Below are 19,731 nucleotides of genomic sequence, written 5' to 3'. Positions count from 1 at the left end.
CCGACTACCAAAAATTGCCACTCAGCGCTCGAGCTCCGAGAGTAGAGAGAAAGGTCTTCAATCTTGTCTCCCAACACCCATTTTTACCACCAACGCTGAGTGGATCTAATGGCAGCGACTTACTGCGAAGTCAGCATGGACCGAACAGTTTATAGAGACAACCACGTGAAATTCTGATTTGTAAAATGCCGTTTCAATAAGTTCTACATTTCTCCCATCGAGGCATTTGCCGTAATCACCACAAGCCAGGTACCAGCCATAACTATACGCCTCGCCGCGTATAAACAGACTTCCTGAATTCGGTAGCGGGCTTGAAAGAATAGTCCTAAATTAATATAACGTAAGCACCGCAGGCTTCAACTAATAAGAAGCCTGTAAAATTTGACAAACAAATGAACGGGAACAACGAGAGGTAATAATATCGAAAATAAAAAAAATGCAGGAACTGAAAGGCAAGGAGGGGTCATGCACATTGAACACAGTACTCAAGCTTCAGAATGACAGCCCACAAAGCGCGACTCGTCATTACGTCACACAGAGTGGGTGAGAGAACAAACGCGGGTCAATGACATCCTATTCGCAATCAAGATCAAATGGGCTTGGGTAGGGCATGCAATGCGAAGGCAAGATAATTGATGGTGCTTAAGGGTAACGGAGTGGGTTCCAAGAGAAGGCAAGCGTAGCAGCGGGTGGCAGAAAGTTGGGTGGGCGGATGAGATTAACAAGTTTGCGGGGATAGGGTAGCCGCAGCAGGCAAAGGACTGGATTAATTGTAGAGACATGTGAGAGGTCTTTGCCCTGCAGTGGGCGCAGTCAAGCTGACGATGATGACTACACCACGACGCTCAACACAGACACCCCGACGAGGCACAGGTTCGCGTCCGAGAGACAACGAGATGGCAGTTGGCAGAAAAAGCGAAAAACGAGACGGCATGGTCGAGTGGCGGCGATCGCTACACAGCCGCGACGTCCCTGACTTCCAGCACTGGGCAGGAACCGAAACAAAGGACGCGCGATAAGCGCGATTTAATTCCCAGTAAACGGCCGCTTCTAGATCGGCAGAAAACGGCGAGTTCCCAATACTTCGGAGTATAGGAGATAAAGACCAAAAAGCAAGTCCCGAGCCAACAAGGGGGAGAATCGGAAGACACAGCGCGAAGTTGAGAAAGGAGTCTGCTACCGAGTGTCGCAAGTCTCCGCGCTGTCCACTCGAAAATCGTATCGCGAGAGACCCAGTTTCGAGCACTGCATGAAGTGGCAGGCAGACGCGGTCAGGCGAGTGAGCGGAAGAAAAAGAAGAAAATCAACAAGCAGCAACAAAGCGAGGCGAGAGGGCGCAGCGAGCGGTGCGACGCGCACCACACACACACTTGCGCTCGTAACGTACTCCATGCTGCGATGGCGTTACGAACCTCGCGCGATAAAGTGTGCGACTCGTAAACGAGGGGGAAAGCGGAGAGGGGAGGAGGCGGCAACTTCGCAGAAAGCCTCTATGCCTCTCCTTTCTCAGCACCCCTTGGCAACGCAAGCGACAACTTTGGCTCGGAAGAGGAGACTAACAACGTTCTTCACCCTTAGTGCACTCGAGCTTCACGGGGAGCAGTCGTGAACTGCTTCGGGGCGCGGCGACATGGAAATAACTTTGACCTTTCTCCCTCCCGTTAGCACTCCTGCGATATTGCGGCGTTTGTCTGCGCTTTCCACCACTCTAACAACCCCTCACCTAGGCACCCAAATGATGTGTACGGTACGTTCACACACGCGAGCGTTCCCCAGCAGCGAACACTCAAGCTGCTAAATGCTATTTGTAGTTATCCGGATCAGCTCCAACCGAGGCTTACTACTCACTTCGCCGCCTAGTCACTGCATCACATCTTTGCAAGCCTCTCCCCCCACGTTCTCCGCAACCCAAAGGGTTAGCGTGCACGACACTATAGTCGGAAACAACTCGAGAATGACGCGGCTTTTTCTCGCCAAGTGACCCCCTTTCAGCCAATGGCGTCGGCCGCTTCTCATGAGCCTGCTAAAGTGACAATGCAGGGAGTGGCGAATGAAAGGAGATAGCCCCCCCCCCCCCCCCCCCCCCCCTCCGTGGTACGGGATAGTCGCCTCCTTCCATTTTAACTATAGCAGGGTCGTGAGAATCGGCTGAGTCCATTGGCTTGAATGGGTTCCGGAAAAGCCGCTTCGTTCTTGAGTTGTATCCGAGTGTAGCAGTGGCTCAACACACATGCCCCTGACCACGCGCCACCGCCTGCGATGATAACAGCTCAAGGAACCCGATGGGAAGGGCGATGAAGGAGAGAGAGCGAAGCGCAGCGCCACACCAGAGCGGCTCACGAGAAAGGGAGAAAGGAAAGCTGCTTCGCACGCGACAGCCAAGGGAGAAGAGGAGGAGGAGGAAAGAAGCAAGAAAGGGAGACGCTGGCCAGCGAGCGTACCGTAGCGACAGCCTTGACCCAGAGACTGGCGCAAGGATTAGCTCGGCGCTCGCAGACTGTACTGCTGTACGCCGGTCTTCGCGGCCGAAGAAAACTGCGTGCGCTGCAAGTCGAGGCCAGCGGCGGTGTCCCTCGTCCAGTCCGGCCTCGGCGGCTTGTCGACTGGCGGAGCAGGAAACTTGCCCGCTGCCCTATTTCCATTTTTTGCACCGTCTGGAGGGGGACCCGCACGAAGGGCGTGCTCGGTGCATAATCTCATCTGACAGTGGCGGTGACTACAGGTGTGCAAGGAGGTCGCATACCGTGTCGCACTCGCCTCGACCGATCAACTCATGCTCCCCTTTATCTGTTCTCTACTACGCCAAGGCGGAACAACAGTTACGCAGAGTCGGCGCGAACGAATGGAAAAACCGTATTGCGCGCCCTTTCTTGGAGTTAACGCCCAAACTTCCACTTACAGTCGGGAGCAAAAGTGGTGTATACCATGCGAGCTTCGGATATACTGCATTGCCGTGCCAGACCGCGGTAGCGGCTGCAGGCAGTTGAGATTACTGGTCGCAGGGCTGACTATCAGACGTTTACAGAACATAAGAATGAAACGAATGCGTAAGCTGCAGAGCGTGTTGAACAGAAGACAGCTTCCAGCCCACAGACACTCGCGAATATGGCTACCAAACTCCAAACCGCAACAGCGCTCCGGTCTGCAGAAGTTTGACGGGAACCGCACTTTGGCAGAGTGTAGGGCAACGGTGCATTTCGAGGGCGTTTTCTTTTGGAACCGGGCTGTCGGCGGCGAGGCTTGGCAGCGTGACAAGCGGATGCTGCCGTGCGGCCGCATACAGACAGACCAGTGGGCGGAGACGTTTTGGGTCCAAGGTTCAGAGCTTCGCGGCTGACGAGACAGCGGCCACGGTGTCAGCGGCCGAAGTCAAGGACGCCTACGCGCTCTTCCCGCTCGCGACAGCAGTGCGGTGGCGCGCACGTGCAGCATGCACCGCGGTCTTTGTTCCGTGACTCGCGAAGCGAGAGCAAGCGGTTTTCAATGAAATCATCGTCTTTGCGACAAGGATATGCCATGATGTGTCGATGGAATCAAACTTCAATTTGTCATCAGATCTCTCTAAGAGAAAACCTGGGAGAGGGGGGTGCTATACCGGAAGATGCACATATAGCTCTCACTTTCTAACGTCACGGGAGGGCGAAACGTTGAAGTCGCGCCACACACGCAGCCTATAGGTTGAACTACACTCCAAAGATCGCAGGCCGGCCCCCCAACTGATCAATGGCCTCCCCCCTCCCCAAATTTGTGTTTTACAAAGCCAGCTGTTAAAGGCTTGCGCAGAGATGGCGTCGTTCGCACGAAATGGCTCCGTCACATGACAATCTTCAATAACGCCACTGTCGGTCACTAAACCCACCAGTCACACTGCATGACTCACTGCCTCGTGGGTCACTTGAGTCGTGCGGCTCATCGTCAAATAACCCACCAATCGTCAATGGCTTATGTGACCCACTTAATCACTTGCACACGACCATGACCCATTAACACATACATGACCACCTTAGCTCCTTGCCCTTCACAGCTGACGCTCAAGCTCGTCGCATCACGTGAAAACACCTTCAACTTCGATTCAGTTGTATTCAGCCTCATTGCGGAGTGTTAGAAGAACAAAGCAGGTGTAAGAAAAACGGTTTGACGCACTCTACACGAAATGGCGCGCCGTTCGCAGCGTAATGACAAATGCCAACTTCTGTACCTCGTTTCCACGGGCGAGAGCTTCCATTCCATCAACGCTCTATTCTCCAATCCAGCTCGCAGCGCGCCCCGTCATTAGAATTCGCCACGCGCTACACATACTCTATACATGCGCGAAAAGACAGAGCCGTGCGGAGCGCACGGGAATGCGCGCGGCCCCTTTCAATATGCTATGCGGGTTAATAATGTATCAACGCCGGCTCCCCGCCTCCGGTACGCCTTGTGCAAGAAGTCATCGACTATGCTCGGCCAACAGTAATGCATCAGTAATGACGCCACTGTCACAGTGCGGGAAACCCGGAAGTGATACGCGTACGTCCACGACTTCGCGAAAACCTGCGCAGCGTAACTCAGATTTAGCTTGAGCGTGCTAGGGTAGCAAGGGAGGCTGCAAACGGAAGATACGCAGCTAGCTAAGGAGGAAAGACGACGCTGAGGGCAGAAAAAACAATTTGAAAAAAAAAAAAAAACGAGGCACCAATAAGCGAGAGAGGGCCGCCCAAACTCGAGAGCCTGGTCGGTTACGGCGATGCGCGAAACAAATTGGACGCCCAGTCCTAAGCTCGTTTCCGCGGCGTGGCGTCGAGGTGGAACTCGATTTTGACGGTTCGCGGACGGTGGCGGAGCTTTTTTTTCTTTCTTTCTGCATCCCTGGGGCGCGGCGGCGGATGAGGATAGAAGCAGTGCGCGGGGTTATCACAAGCAGCCTAAAGCAATAAGGCTGCAGAAGTAGGCTGCGGTCGAGGCGGGAGGCGCCCACAGGAGAACGCTCGGGGACATATCCACATGCTGGGAGCACAAAACCCCGATCCGACAAGAGTCAACACTACTCCTGTCGTACGCGAGATTGTTTTCCGCGGGTCTGAGCAGAGATGCAACGCTCGCAGCACTGCTGGAATGAAAGGCGTATTCTCGCGGAAGGTACTAGCTAACTAACCAGCCAGCTCTCATCATAGCTTGCTAACTGGCAATGTAGACTCACATAAGCACATTTCAGGGGCTTGCCTGAAGGAAATCGCATCAGCGACACATAAAACATATATGGTTACACAAACACATTTATGTACGGCGCTTATATAACCAGTCCTGATGGAAGTCCGGTCAAATCATGCAGCCAGCCTGCAATTACAGTAGAACCTCGTTATAAACAAACCGTTTACAACGAAATAACGGATGTAACGAAGGAATGGCGATTCTTTTTGGAAGCTCGGTCAACACGGGCTATAACTAAGATACGGCTACAACGAAGTAGCCAGAAGGCCCCTCCAAATTACGATGTTTGGAGGGGCCGCGAGATTAACTGTACAGTGTAATCTCGCGAGATTGGAACCATACTGTCCTCCACCCAGAAGACCTGGTGATACTCAAAGTATAGTGCGCCCCAGAGTACCGATGCGCAGAGCTGCCTAATAAATGCACGACTACCAGATGCGAGCGCGAACAGCGGCGGAGACGTGTCGACACAGCCTGAATACCTCTCGTTGAGAGTTTCGGCGCAGAATAGATCTCTAGGAAGGGATCCGAAACCGAGTAGCTATAGACTGACGCTGAACGAAGCAACGTGAGCAAGCTTTCACGCCACTCTAAGCGAGGCAGTTAATGGAATACGAAAAGAAAGAGCGGGGTGATTTAACACACGCCTACGGGTGCCGTCGACGGCAGCGCTGGCGAGTGCCGCGTCAAACACATTCACGAAACACACGAGACCCGCACATACATCACCTCAAGCGTGACGGCAGAATCGATCGACGCCGAGCTTTGAGCGGCTCATTTGTTGGTTGGCGAACGACAGATGGCCATCAACAACCGCAAGTGATGATGTTCGCGGCAATAACTCTCACCCAATATGCCGCGCACTGCCGTCTCGGAAGCAGCGGTGAAGAGAGACTGTGCCAGCGAAACGAAACAAGCTGTCGACCACCCGAAACAAACGCCAAACGTGCAACGAGCAGCCAAACAGAACTGCCGCGTTGTTAAAAAGAGTCCTGGTTAGAAGTAACGCTTTGGGCTGCGAGACGAAGTTGGGAATAGCTCCGGGTCCATTTCTACAACCCGGTCGTCTTAGAAACCTATAGAACACGTGCGTCTTTGAAAAATCGCCTCTATCAAAGTGCAGACCTGAGATCAAAACCTGCGACCCCGTGTTATACCCGTGTTCGGCAGCTCAATGTTGCCGACACTCAGCCGCCGCTACAGGTAGTCGCAACCTTCTCTCTCTGCCAACAGCTTCTTCACCAGCTTACATTTCTCCCTCAGCGTCTCGACGCGAGCGCAGCCGTAAACAAAAACAAGGGACGGCCGGCAGGGCGAGAAACGACGGACGGGGTACGCCTCGCGTCACACCTTCGACAGCTTCCGCGAAGCCTCTGCCGCCCGTCACAAGTTAACCAAACCCAGTTCAGCCTCAGAAAGAACAACAAAAAAAAAACAACATAGTCGATGCATGCACGGAGGAAGCCGCTGAGGCACACGCACTAGTCGCACGCTTGCTCACCCGCCTAATTTAAGCGGGACCGCCAAGGAAGGAGGCCCCTCAAATAGAAACTTCCGGAGCCCGCCGCTGCAGCTCTAGGAAGGGTGGCACACCAGAGAGTGGAGTTAGAAGCTGGGGGGCCCTGCAAAGCCCTGTTGCACTCGCGGAGGCAGGAAAACTCAGGAGGCTACGGAGTTGCAGCCCCACTGAACAACACCGCCGCATGCCAGGCTGCTTCGTACACTCCACCGTTCGCACACACATGCAGGCCCGTATAGACTAATGTCCCGTAAGAACGAAAGATGAACCGCAGCTATGCAGTTGGAGTAGAAATGGACCTGCTAAACGGTGCCCTGTTTACTCCAAACTGAGAACCTGACTCAATGAAACTAAGCACAGACCGGAGAACGACGGCAATGACACTGCCTGGAGCGGATGTCGAGAATGCACCCACACGCAAAGAGCGCAGACTTCTGCATTGAAATTTTTTTTTAAAAATTCACTAGCGTATACTACGACATCGTTTCGCCTCCCCACCCTGGATTACAAAGCGTGACCAAGCTTCGAATAACACGGCCCAATAAGTCGCAAAGTTTCGATTCGGCTTCAGACTCAAATACAGCGCTGACTGGGAAAAAAAAAGAAAGAAAAAGGCAGCAAAAGAAGGAAACAACACTCAGCACTTGAAAAGCGCCGTCTGGTAAGCTCAGCCAGCATCGAGTGATACGCAGTTCCAATCAGTGGTGAAATCACTGCACACACATATGCCGCGAAAACTTAAATTTCCTTCAATACTTCACCGTATCGACGCTGTATACGTACGATCTATGAAAATTAGTAAAGAGCAAAAATTTGCGGCAGAAAAACGAACAGCCGAGAGCGCGCGGACACCCAGCAAGATTTTCAAGCTGTGCGCAGTTAAAGAGCCCGACGTCGTACACGCTTCCTGTCAACAGGGGAAGCACCGCGATAACTGTTCGTCGCCGTCGACGCAGCAGAATGGACGAGCCGCTACACAGTCGAGTGAGCTGCTGTGCGGAGTACTGACAGGCAAACAAGCTCGGACGCGCCCAGCCGGACATCCTCCGTATTCCCTTCGAGACAAGCACAAAGGCGACCGGCCTTTCTCTGCACACGTAATAGTCTCGCGGACCACTCGGAGGAAAACAAAGAAGTCAAGGGAAAGGGAGGGGGGGGGGGGGGGGTAGTAACAACTAGCCAGGACATCAAGCGAAGCGATTAGATACACATCCGTGGAGAAAAAAAAAAAGCGAAAAGGGCCCGAACGAGGAAGAAAGGCCCGGACACCGCAAGCGCACTGTAAAAACCCCGGCACCGCGATAAGACGAAAGCACACTGAGGAGAGTGAAGCGCAACCCCTTCGATTGTCTCCCATTTTCCTGCGGTGCTGGCCAGTGTGCTGATATGCAAAAAATTCCACTGCTAAGCTGGCGCCAACGTAACTACGAGACGACAAAAAGGGCGAGTAAGCGTACCCAGGGTACGTGCTTACTACTCTAAAATACCCACCATAAGAAGCAGTCACGGTAAGACAGCTTCCTTGCTTAACACTTCACCTCCGAGACACCACGACGTTAACAGCATTATCTATATACCCCCTTACGCCGAGTAGGCATTGTGCAAGCCGCTAGCACTGAAGGTCGAGTCAAAAAACTCAAGCGCGTCATTTGAATGCAGCCACTGCCTCCGTCTGCATAAAGCGTGCCGACACCGGATGGCGCCCTCCATTCGCCGTCAGGAAACGTGCCCGCAGCGCACAGCCCGGCAACTACAGCTAAGCGACGAAGAATGAGAAACCGTCGACAAGCCCAGGCTGGCCAGGAGACCAGGGAGCAGCAGAAACACACGGGGCGCAATGCGACGACGGCAAGGGCAACCGGCAGCTTACGAGCTCTGAAAAGGCCGGGGCTACCCCCTCGCTCGCTTCCTTCGGGGCCAGCGCGGCGGCAGACTTCCTCATTTGCCGGCCTTTCGACATCCACGGCAGACTCGGCCGCCGCACTCATGGCAGCCCCTTCTTCGGTTTCTTTCTCGTGTACGTGTAGCACATATAGGCGAGCATCAGTCACGAGCGCGCAATGTGAACGAATGAATGAACGAACGACGGCGGCGGTGGATCCCACTACGGGCAACGCGGAAAAGGATGCGGCCACTTCGCTTTCCTCTTTGGGACCGCGTCGTCGACGACGACCAGGCAGCCGCGCGATCCGGACCGGTCGGTCGTCGTCGCCCACACGTGCGCTCACGAAGCAGCGCGGAATCGCCGCTCTGCCCGTTCACCGGCCGCAGTCCAACGAGGCGCGAGCTTCGATTTCCGCGGCGCGTCCCATTTCTCTGTTTCCGCGTGACGTGGACAGCTTACGTCATCAGTGGAATCCGACCCAAAGGAACCCCTGAGGCGTCGCTGACATTTCGTGGGGGAGCGTAGAATTTAGCTTGCGTTGGCGTACTTAAACAGAGGAACCTCGCAAAGCCAAACTCGCTTAATTCGAACTTTCGGTTTATTCAAACCGACGCTTCCGTTCATGTCCACATCGCGCGTACGGACAAGATCCTAATCGGACTCCGCGTAATGGAACTAATTTTGGTTGGTTGGTTGGTTTATGGGGTTTAACGTCCCAAAGCGACTAAGGCTATGAGAGACGCCGTAGTGGAGGGCTCCGGAAATTTCGACCACCTGGGGTTCTTTAACGTGCCGGTTCCCTCAGAGATAGTATTATCCAGACGACTTAGTAGCTGAAATGACCGACAGGGAAATTGAATATTGTAAAAAAAATAGCGAGTTGAGCACATAAAGCAAATAAAAACTAGGCTCTTGCAGAGAGCTGATGGAAAGGAAAAGAAAGCTTAAAAGAGAGCGGAAGACATTAAAACGCGAGATATGAGCTTAACAACTCTGCCGCAAAGGTAACCGGCAGAGCCCTCTTTCCTCCGGCTTAGGTAACCAGACATGATGGTGCACAGGGCAGTTTTACGAATGCAGCTATGTAGAAGGCCCACCTTCCAGCAAAATTGTGCGAGAAAACGGTGCAGGTTAAAGCAAACTGCGCAATTTTTAGGTGCGTGCGGTGCTAAAAAAATACAAATTGAAAGAACCAGCTGCAGGGAACCAGCCTCGAGGAAGGCTAGCGCAGAATCCCCCCCCCCCCCCCCCCCTCTCTTTCGTGGAACTTGGTGGCTAGTCGTTCCATTCGAAAGTCATGAGAGGCAAAACAAGCGTCCAAAACTATCGGCATCACGGTCGCGAAATTAGCGACGTGGCCTTCTGTCAAGCGCTAAAGTTAGCTTCCAACCACCAGTTGCGCTAAACCACGGCGCGTGATTTTCAGCGGTTAATGGGGAGAAAAAACAGAACCGAGGCTAACTTCAACGACGCTTCCAAGGTAGCGAAAAATGTCACAGCGGCGCCATAACCGCGTTTGAGGGCCGCGACCGTGGTTACGCGGACACTTCGATCGAGCAAAAAAAAAGCGCAAGCGCGTTTCGACACCACAGCAAATAAGGCTGCGGGGCGGAAAAGAAAAGGAAGTTGGGCCAAAATCACTCGCGGCGAAACACCCAACGAAGGACCCCCCTCCCCAAGCACAAGTGAGAACAACAAGGCAACTCCAACTGTGCTTCCGCCTATACCTAGAGAACGGGCACACTTGAACACCGAATCGCGTGCAAGCGAGGGCAGACTCGCACGAACACTCTCACAAGAGTCAGCAAGAACGCAAGAAAACAATACAATGAGAGTGACAGGGCAAAAATGCCATAAAAACTGCCCGGAGTCAGAGAAACCGAAGGGCGAAGACGGCAAAACAGCGGCCACGGCTGCTGCAATCACTGGAGCGTGCAGCTACTGAAGGAACGAATATACGAACAAACGAAGGAAACAGAGGGAGAAAAGAGAAGAAAAAAGCTTTCACCTTGGGCATTTTAGCGCGCGCCATCGGAGCCGAGCGGAGGGTCTGAGCGCGCCACTCCTGGAGTTGGAGCGACCGAACTGGCCCCCCACTTCTGGGCGCGAGCCTACGGCTGCTGACAATCGACGCGCGCCGAAGCGGAATCACGAAACCGCTCGTGCGGAGCTGAGCACGCCGGAAGTTTACACGAGCGAAGCAGACGGACGCTCAGCTTGAAAAAGATAGAGATGGAAAGAGAGAGAGAGGGAGGGGGAAAGAAGTAAGGTACACAAGACCGTGGTGGCGCCACGCAAAAACGGTAACGCGATTTGCCAGGTGGGCGAAGAGTAAAACACGTGTCGACAGAGAATAGGGAAGAATATAATCAGCTGCTGTCGGCCGGACCCGTGTCGAAAACGCCAGCAGGGAGAACTGAAACAAAAGACAGCGAAGATACCGCTGGCTGGGACACTGGCCTTCTAGGAAATACAGTTGGAGATTGCGACCCGCAACGCGCTCAGGAAAGCCCCCGGTGAAGCGTTGCTGTCGCTTGCCCGCCAAGCCGGCAATGGCGACCACCACCTCAGCGCATTAGTTTTCGCCTTGCCACTGCAAGAGTGGTTTCAGCGACGTTCGACCGGCGTTGCAGAGCTTTAGTAAACGCGAACTACCGACGCTAGCGGGGAATGTCGAAAGATAGGTCATGCAACGTCACAGGGAGCACATAATGACACCTCCGACTGCTCTCGTAAGCGCTACTTCGAAGCTTCCTTGTTGACGACTGCTGAGCAAATTTCGTGCCGAAGGACCGAGGCCGCCTTGCATTGAAAGATCGTAGCCAACTTCGAAGCGCACTTCGATCCTCAAATAGGAACTTCGCTGCTGTCAACCACCGTTCGAACGTTTTTCAAAGCTGAATGACACACGCGACAACACCCTTAACTATGAGACACTCCGTATACATTTCTCCTAACTAGTTTCGACCGCCATGGACTCCTCGACGCGCTTCCTTGGACAGGGGTGTTTCTGCACTAGCCTCACTCCACTCACTCATGTACAGCCTCTGGACGCACAATCAAAGTTAATAGGTACGATAGCGCGCTCGCGGCCAACGTACTTTGGGGCGGAGACAGAAGAGATCCGAGACAAATGCATCGGCCAGTATACATCGGCCCGACCTGTACACCGTGAGAACGCCACCGGCGCGACACCAACGGCGACAGCCCACTCCTCGGCCGCGCTTGCTAGCTTGCTTACTTCCCGCGGGGCCCTCGTCTAGGAGAAAGGAAGGAAAGATTGCGAGCGCGCCACTTTGGAGCGCAACGCACACACACGCGCGCACACACACACACACACACGCACACACACGCACGCACACACGCGCACACACGCACACACACACACACACACACACACACACACACACACACACACACACACACACACACACACACACACACACACACACACACACACACACACACAAGCACAGACCGCAACGGTGCTTGCCCTCCCGCGAAGGAGCCGACCGGGGGCGTCCGGATCAAACCGGCTGCGCTCCGGCCGGACGACCGCGGCAAAAACACGGCGCCGGAGAATCGTATACACACACGCACACACGTGGAGCAGAGCAACAACGGGCGAAGAGTGCGGCCGCTACTACAGAGATTTCCGAGAATGCATGACCCGGTCGCGTTTAGTCGAGGTGGCTCGACGGCTTTGGCAATTCACTGCCGCGGGCGTGAGTCCGCGTGTTCGGTCCGGCCGCACTTCGATGAAAAAGGTCGAATTCAAAACTCCCGCGCACAGCATTATTGGGCGGTTCGGAGCCCTCCGCGAGGGCGCGTATCTTAGAGCGCAGTGTCGGCGTTGGCACGTCGAAACCAACTAAGCAAGCGTGATTACGTCAATTTCAACTGAACGGATTAGATACCAGCCCGTGCTGTGAGCCCAGCTCGCTCGCGCGCATGTGGATAAATGGCCTCTTCGTCTCCATGCGCACGACATGGTGCCGCAAGGGCGACCCTGCCCATGAAGGCGGGCACCACTGAAAAAGGGTTCGGTAACTGAGCGGCGAGAACTTGTCGCCTGCTTTCGATTTATCTCTGTCAGACGATTACACGCCAGCGCGCAGCTAAAGGTCGTCGGGATGTAACTAAATCGATGAGTTCCCATCGGCTGCCCAGGGAACAATTTACGCCGGGAGCCCATTTTTCTTTTCCCTATAATTACTGGCTCCCGAAATAGTGGGACGCTGTGTCGCGCTAACACATAATGCCTCTAATACGTTTCAAACGAGGATATATCCTTCAATCCACTAATATCGCTGCAGTGACTGCGTCCCCCTATTAACTTCAAGACGGGGAAGCTACACGCAATCCACGTAATTACGTCTCGGGGGGGGGGGGGGGGTCGGACGGGGGACGAAGTGGGGGTCAACTGTATACAGGCAAAAACAGCTGCCACCTAAGCCGATGCACACCGGAAGGTCTCGGGTTTTGCCCAGGCCATGCATGATCATGAGTTGAGCCGGAATGAAGAGGGGGGAGGAGGGGGGACGACGAAATTAATGATAAAACCTACCCCCATCCCGCCGGAAAAGGCGCCCTCTTCCGCGCGCAAGAGGGGCCCTGCCCGGATGGCCTGGAGCCGAATGACGGCGAGGCGCTACCCCCGCATAACCTAACATTACCAACTATAAATTCTGACTCGCACGCAGCGAGGGCAGCTGTGGGAGGAGAGCAGCGGGTTAAATAAGCCACGCCCGGCGCTAGCTCGACCTGTTAGGCGAGTCAGCCCGACCGTGAAGCGCACCGTTTTCGCGAATCTCGGGCGATGAGTGTGAGCGGAACCCCCCAAGGAAGAGCTTGACAAGGGTCAGCTGGGGCGCGTCTCTTTTCATCGGAAAATTAAGAACACGATAGGTTGAATGGCGGTAGGGGGGGGGGGAGACGGCGCACTGCAGAGGAAGATATTAAGATAATAAGGCCACAATCGTGGGTTTCAGGTGAGACTTTGTGCAGCAAGCAAATTTGACAGTGCAGGAGAGGAGCTACGACGAAAAATCACGCCAATATATAGTGGGAAGCTCCGACAAAGTTATCGGTGGTTAACCATCCTGGTGTGTTGTGCACGGCTTGACATGAACTTGGAGTAGGGCTCTGAAAAGATGGCGCCTGATACGGTACCTGAAGAATATAACCTACGCTTTGCCCCCTTCACCAAAGAATACACATAACGGAGGAACAAGTAGCATGACGCTCCTCATAGCTGACTGCGTAGGACACAGTCTGCGGGACCACCTGTTGTAACTTAGTTACAACTGGAAGCTGGCCCCTGATCAAAGACGGATTCTGATTCGTGGTTCCTAAAGCTGGTAACCTGGAAAAACTCACTTCAACAACACCTCAAAAGCAGCCAAGATGAGCAAGCTTCCTATTCGCGAAAAGCTGGAGAAATCCGTGGCACCGGTTTCGACCAAAATGTGCACAGCGCGTATGCGTCAAGCGAAAGTCGACGGGGTCGAGAGATGACTGACATCTGCGAAATCTCCGACGGTAGCCGTGCCGCTCGGAATGCCTCGAAACGGGAAGCCAGCCAACGCTCCCGCGTTCCAGATAAGCGACAATGCTACCCGCGGCTCGATGACACCGTCGTCACGAGCAAGGCCAACCAGACACGCTTTGCACACTGCATGACGCGCAGCTGACACGAGTGTCAACGGCCGCCGCGATAGCCTGAGGACAAAGGCAAAAAACGAAAAGCTGAACGCAGAACAAGCACGGCAGCAAAGCCGCCAAGGCTAAAAGTGCAATTTCCGTCCGAGCTGCAACCAAACACGCCCTCAGTCACCGAACAACAAGGACGGCGGAGCTGTCTTTCCCTTCACTATTGTCGTGCAGGTCAATAGCTCCAATTCCACACTACGCAAAACGACGAAAATAGCTTCCAGAACTACACAGGCGTTTGTTGATTTGTACGGCTGCTTATTAGACAATCTGCAGACCGCATAGCATATCTATAGAAATCAACGCCTACACTCTAAACAAAGTAAAAGGGAAGTAAGACGTCCTCTAGCGACCATAGGGAGTGCGTTAGCTTACTCTCTTCTTGGTCCCATATAGGCGTATCCGCGTTTAGAGTGCACCTATGCTCCGACTCCCTACAGAAGCAGCCACATGCAAAGAGGCCTCCCTGCAAGGGGCCGTCGCTCGCGCGAAGACGTCACAGTCCCCGATGTGCGAAGAGATCCTTCCGGTGGTGGCGGGGTTCGTTCACCGACGGCTGTCGGCCGGAGCGCTGACGGCGAGAGGGGAAGAAAGAAACAAAAGAGGGCCGGAGGAGTGGAGGGGAGCAGGCAAAAAACCGGTCCGAGCCCACGCGAGCGACCAAATCTGCATAACGGCTACGCGTCGTTGAGAACTGGAGCTAGCCCGGCTCCGAAACCATCGCTCGGGCGCGCACGCGGACGAAGTCACAATGCGAGACCAGAAGAAACGAGACTAGACGAGAAAAGCCGAGCCGAGCCAGACGTGGAGCCGAGATCGCTACACCGCCACAGTAGTAGCCCGTGTGCACGCGTACCAGGAACTCGTGCGGTGACCGCAAATAAGCCGCAATAAAACAATAAGAAGAAATGGCCGGGGGAGGGGGGGGAGGGGGAGTACTAACAGCGCATGACTTTGAAAAGGCCTTCCAAGAAAGACAGTTGGCCGTTTGCACACTGGTCGCGTAGTAGTGCGCTGGCCGGCGCAGAGAAGCTAAACTTCGTCATTGCAATCCAAAGTTAGGTGCACTCAGCAGCCGTAGGAAATGCAGTCCAAACACGTCTCTGCACCTGAAGTGCTGCTGCCCTCTCCCCCTTTAAATTGCACAAAACTGCTGAGGAAGAGCCAGCTATACAGTAACACTAACTGTATAAATGAGTGACCGTAATACCAACACCCGGATTTCAGAAGACGCGTGAATTCTTTTAACAAACAGATGCACTCTGAAGTTTCCACGTTATCTAAGTGGGCTTTGAAGACCAGCAAGATGAAGAAGAAGAGGGGAAGACACCCCCAACATAATACAGGAGTTTCTGTGGTCAACAGGTGTGCATGCCTTTCTGCAGTAGTTTCATCCACCGTTTTCAACTGCGCATCTGATATCTTTTTTCCTTTTTTTTTTTTCACGCGAAGAACAGCTGAAAACCAAGACAAGTCGTCGGCGTCAAGCCCAACAAGCTTCCGCGTTAGAATGCACGCTCTCAGGGCAAGGCTTTCACCATAATGAAACCGTGGCGGCCACGGCTCGATATCGCCAAGTATATTTATCCACGTGAAAGGGGGGCGTACACGTTAAACTCGGCAAAGACTGCGATTGCCGCCACCGCGAGCCAGCGATTCATTAAATATTCATAAAACCCGTGGCGTGCGCACTCTCCGTTAAAACAGTGCGTATACGCGACGAAGCGCATGAATAAACGAGAAGCCGATCGGGTATGCATGATCGTATACCAGGGATTATCCGCGCGTATACTGCAGCATACTCGCGAATGCGCAGCATATCCTTGGGCGCGTGGGCCGCGGTATGAAGTAATCAGAAGACAGCACTACGCTGCGCATTCCGGCGCACCTTCAGACACCTCGTCGAAAGATAAGCTAGCGCATAAGCGGATTGTGTATGCACAGTTGCCTGTTCCGCGTGACTACGGTACAACGCAGTGCTTGCACACGTTTAACCAGGGGCAATTCTGAGCGCCAAAACCAGCGCCCCGCAGAAAAAAAATAAAGCGTGTCACTGAAACTAAACCAAAGCGTTTCAGTCGCCAATGAACTTGTCCAGTGTAGAATAATAAAAAAAAAGTAGCGATCAAGTCATTGCAAAAAGTGGCGAAGCGCAGAGGGACCTGGAAGTGCTGCTTTGCATCGTCTGCCACGTTGCCTGCCTGTGCTGCCGCGACTAACGCACTGATCCTCCGAAGAGCGCGACCACACCCTACCGTGTTCCCTCTAAGAGTGAAACAACCTGTACATGCAAGCCGCAAGGATGGTAGTTGGCCGGCAAGGTTATATGACGCGATGCCATTCGCTTTTTCTTGTATACTGGGTACTAACCCGGACTGAACCAAACCAAGAGTGCGGAAGTTACGCCAGTAACGATGCCGCACGAGACATTCGCCCTCGACTTTTCCGAACAACACCGCACGATTCCACCGCAATAAGCGTCTGAGTATGCGAGGCAACGTCTGAACTCGGTGACCTACGGGACTGCGCACTAACGCTAAGCGATCATCGCGCCGGCGCGCAACGTACCTTCTTTTTTTTATCCTTATCCTTCGTCATAGCGCTGCCTCAGCGTGACGTCAAGAGCTCAGCCGATCCATTCACGAGTAGTCAGTCAGTCACGCACTGCCGCAGAGCATCGTCGAAGAACCACAGCGCACGCGTGTGTCTAAGGTACTTCAGGACATCACACGTCAACAACCGCACATACAAAACAAACAGTGCAAGGAGGGGGGTTACTGCTTAACGGCGTTCCCACATGGGGGTCACAGAAGACGGCCAGTCGAAACGGGACTTGCTACCTCAGATGCGACGCCGACGCGACGGGCAAGGTCGGTTCGAAGTCCGAGTCGACGGGCCATTCGCAGCCGCTGCTGTTCCGTCCAGCACAACACGTTAGGTTAAATCGGAGACCACTCAACTAAAAAATGCGAAGCCGCTGTGGCACGCCATCAGAGCTGCGGCGCGTGGACTTCGTCCTTCACCACTCATTGTGGTGTTGTCCGCCTTGCTGGTCAGTGTCGATGGCGACGAGCGTTCTGCCGCCACGTCTAGTTAGGTGGGTTCGGTGCTCTTTGTTGTTGTTTAGTCGCATTCGACCTTTAGTGAAAAAAGAATTAAGGGAACACTGCTAAACATAAAACGACCATCTGGAACATGTCGGAATGCACTGCCTCGGGGCAACAAAGAAAGGATAGAAGAAAACAAGAAGAAAAGAAGGTTCCAAAGAACAAGAAAAAACGTTATACCTTTCTTTTACGTTCTACTTTCATTTCTTCAATGCACAATTTCAATTGACTGAATAACTCTCCATCCACGCAAGACTCGCATAAAACAGCGCTTTTCTTTGGCTTGAAAAGGGTGAGGTTGCAGTACACCTATTCTTTTTTTTCATGCCGTCTTTGTGGTTCTCCCCTAGTAACTCGGCGCAGAGGCGCTGTAGCTACCCTGGAACACTGCCAAAATGTCGACGACTGCCCCTGTAGAGTGTCACACGCATTAAAGCGAAATATGAATACCAAGCGTTCGAGTAAGCTCCCCGAATCAGCCAACAACAGGTTTTGATGGAAAATTTCTCGGCAGCGCGAACTCGCCGGCCTTGCCGGTCCCCGAGCTCAGGTGCGCGCCGACGCGCCACATGGGGCATTCTGTTTGCGCAGTTGCTCAACGGTGCCACGGAGGAGCGAGGGATTGCAAATCAGCGCGCAAATACAATGTCCTCCTCTCGAGCCTCCAAAACCATCTCGCTCCAAGGCTGCGTCAAGGTCGTACAAGGATGCCGCGCAGCCGGCTTTCTTGATATCGCCAAATCCGCGATGTCCCGCCCCATCAGCACTTGCGCGTGCAAACTGCAATTTGCAAACTGCACGGGTTACAGCGCTCGAAGAAAATCCCACCTAAAGAAAAGAAGAGTAAGGAAAAAAAAACAGTTTCGCAACTGAAAATGCGCGGGGAATTTCGACGAACGCAACACCAGCGACACGCGCGTTATCTCGGAGCTCACAATCGACGATTAAATTAAAAAGGTGTATCACTCGGCAGCTGTAACTAACGCACGTCCTGATAACGATGAGCGCATAACGAAAAAAAAACGCACTGCTCGAGTGACGCGATAGGAGGCTGCCCTCTGTGCTCGAGCCTTGCCCGCATCATTTTTTTTTTTTTTTCAAAGCAACTGGACGGCCGCAGTAATGAGCTAAAGGAAGAGGAAACTGGTTCTGACCATCCGAAGCCCCCCGGGCACACTCGCATATTACGTCTCGGAGACACGCTCACACACGTACTCACAACGGCGGGAGCTGTGATCTGTTCTTGCGTTCTAGGCCAGCCGGAGCCGTTGCTGCCAGTGTCGAAGGGCGGAAGGGGGGGGGGGGGGGGGGGGGCAAGCAAGGGGAACTCTCCCAGCCTGAGGGCAAAGAGGAGAACCGCCCGTCCAGCCCTTCATCTCGCAACCGGCTCACGAAACAAGGTGCTTTCTCTCCAACCCCATCTCTCTCTCTCTCTCTCTCTCGGCTTATCCGGGCAGGCAAGGTGCGCGTCCCGTCATCGCGCGCAATTATAATGGGGAGAGGGATCCTCGCATCGAAGACAAGTCGACGCCGCCGTCCTTTTCTTGGCCGACGCGGCGCCGATGAGAAGATTCGCATTTTGGAGAGCGGAGGTAGACACTCTGGAATCGTAAAGTAAGGACTACGATGAGGAAGGATGAACGCGTGAGCTAGGTGCAGTAACAAGATTGCTAAGGAGAAAGTAGGGGGGGGGGGGGGGCTATGGAACAAAGTTATAAGCAAAAGACTACTTCTAGACCCTCGTGGCCATGAAATAAAAACGATGAAATCGACGACTGGAGGAAAAGTCACTCGCGCACAATTTTGCGGATCTCTTCAGAGCGACAACGGCCAAAGGAACTGTATACGGGCTGAACACAGTGTCGGCGTCGTAGTTATTTGTAATCGGCGCAGTGCACTGTGTGGCAGGGTAGAGCGCCAGGGTAGAGCGCCAGTGTAGACAGTAGCGTCGTAACTTAGCATGTGGTATTTCCTACCTACCTCTCATTCAGAAAAAAAAAAAAAAAAACTGATTACAAAGCCTGAAAGATTTTTTCTTTCTTTTTAGAGCGCCTTCTTGCTGCCGGAGCAAGGAATTAAATGTGAAGAGAAAGCAAACTCGGGTGTAGATGCTGTGGAACTGTTCAGAACGCCGTCCTCCAGCCGTAACATGTTTTATAGGAACGCCCGTAGATCCAAACGACATAAGAAATTCCCTGGGATATCGAGGTACGGGCGAAAAATTGTGCCGGGTAGAAGAGAAAGAAAAGAATTGAAACTCCTCTGAGCTGCACGCTGAGTTTCGAAGCAAGCTGCGATTCAGAACTGAACTCTATGTA

General features: G+C 53.5%; 1 protein-coding gene across 2 annotated transcripts in view; it reads right to left on the bottom strand.

Annotated features, from left to right (window-relative positions):
- The window catches only part of Atpalpha (sodium/potassium-transporting ATPase subunit alpha), a 116,948-nt gene that overhangs the window by 83,582 nt on the left and 13,635 nt on the right, over positions 1-19,731 (bottom strand). Inside the window, exon 1 of one of the 2 annotated variants that reach the window (XM_089549849.1) lies at positions 10,603-10,745. The exons of the other annotated variant lie outside the window; for it this stretch is intronic. Coding sequence (XP_089405975.1) covers positions 10,603-10,626 — 24 coding nt within the window. The 5' untranslated portion in view covers positions 10,627-10,745. Of the gene's footprint in view, positions 1-10,602; positions 10,746-19,731 lie in introns of those variants that run through there. 2 annotated transcript variants of the gene reach the window in all.

Source organism: Amblyomma mixtum, chromosome 6 (assembly GCF_055824585.1).
Source record: "Amblyomma mixtum isolate Tamu chromosome 6, ASM5582458v1, whole genome shotgun sequence".
Lineage (NCBI taxonomy): Eukaryota > Metazoa > Arthropoda > Arachnida > Ixodida > Ixodidae > Amblyomma > Amblyomma mixtum.
This window is presented reverse-complemented; position numbering and strand designations above follow the sequence as displayed.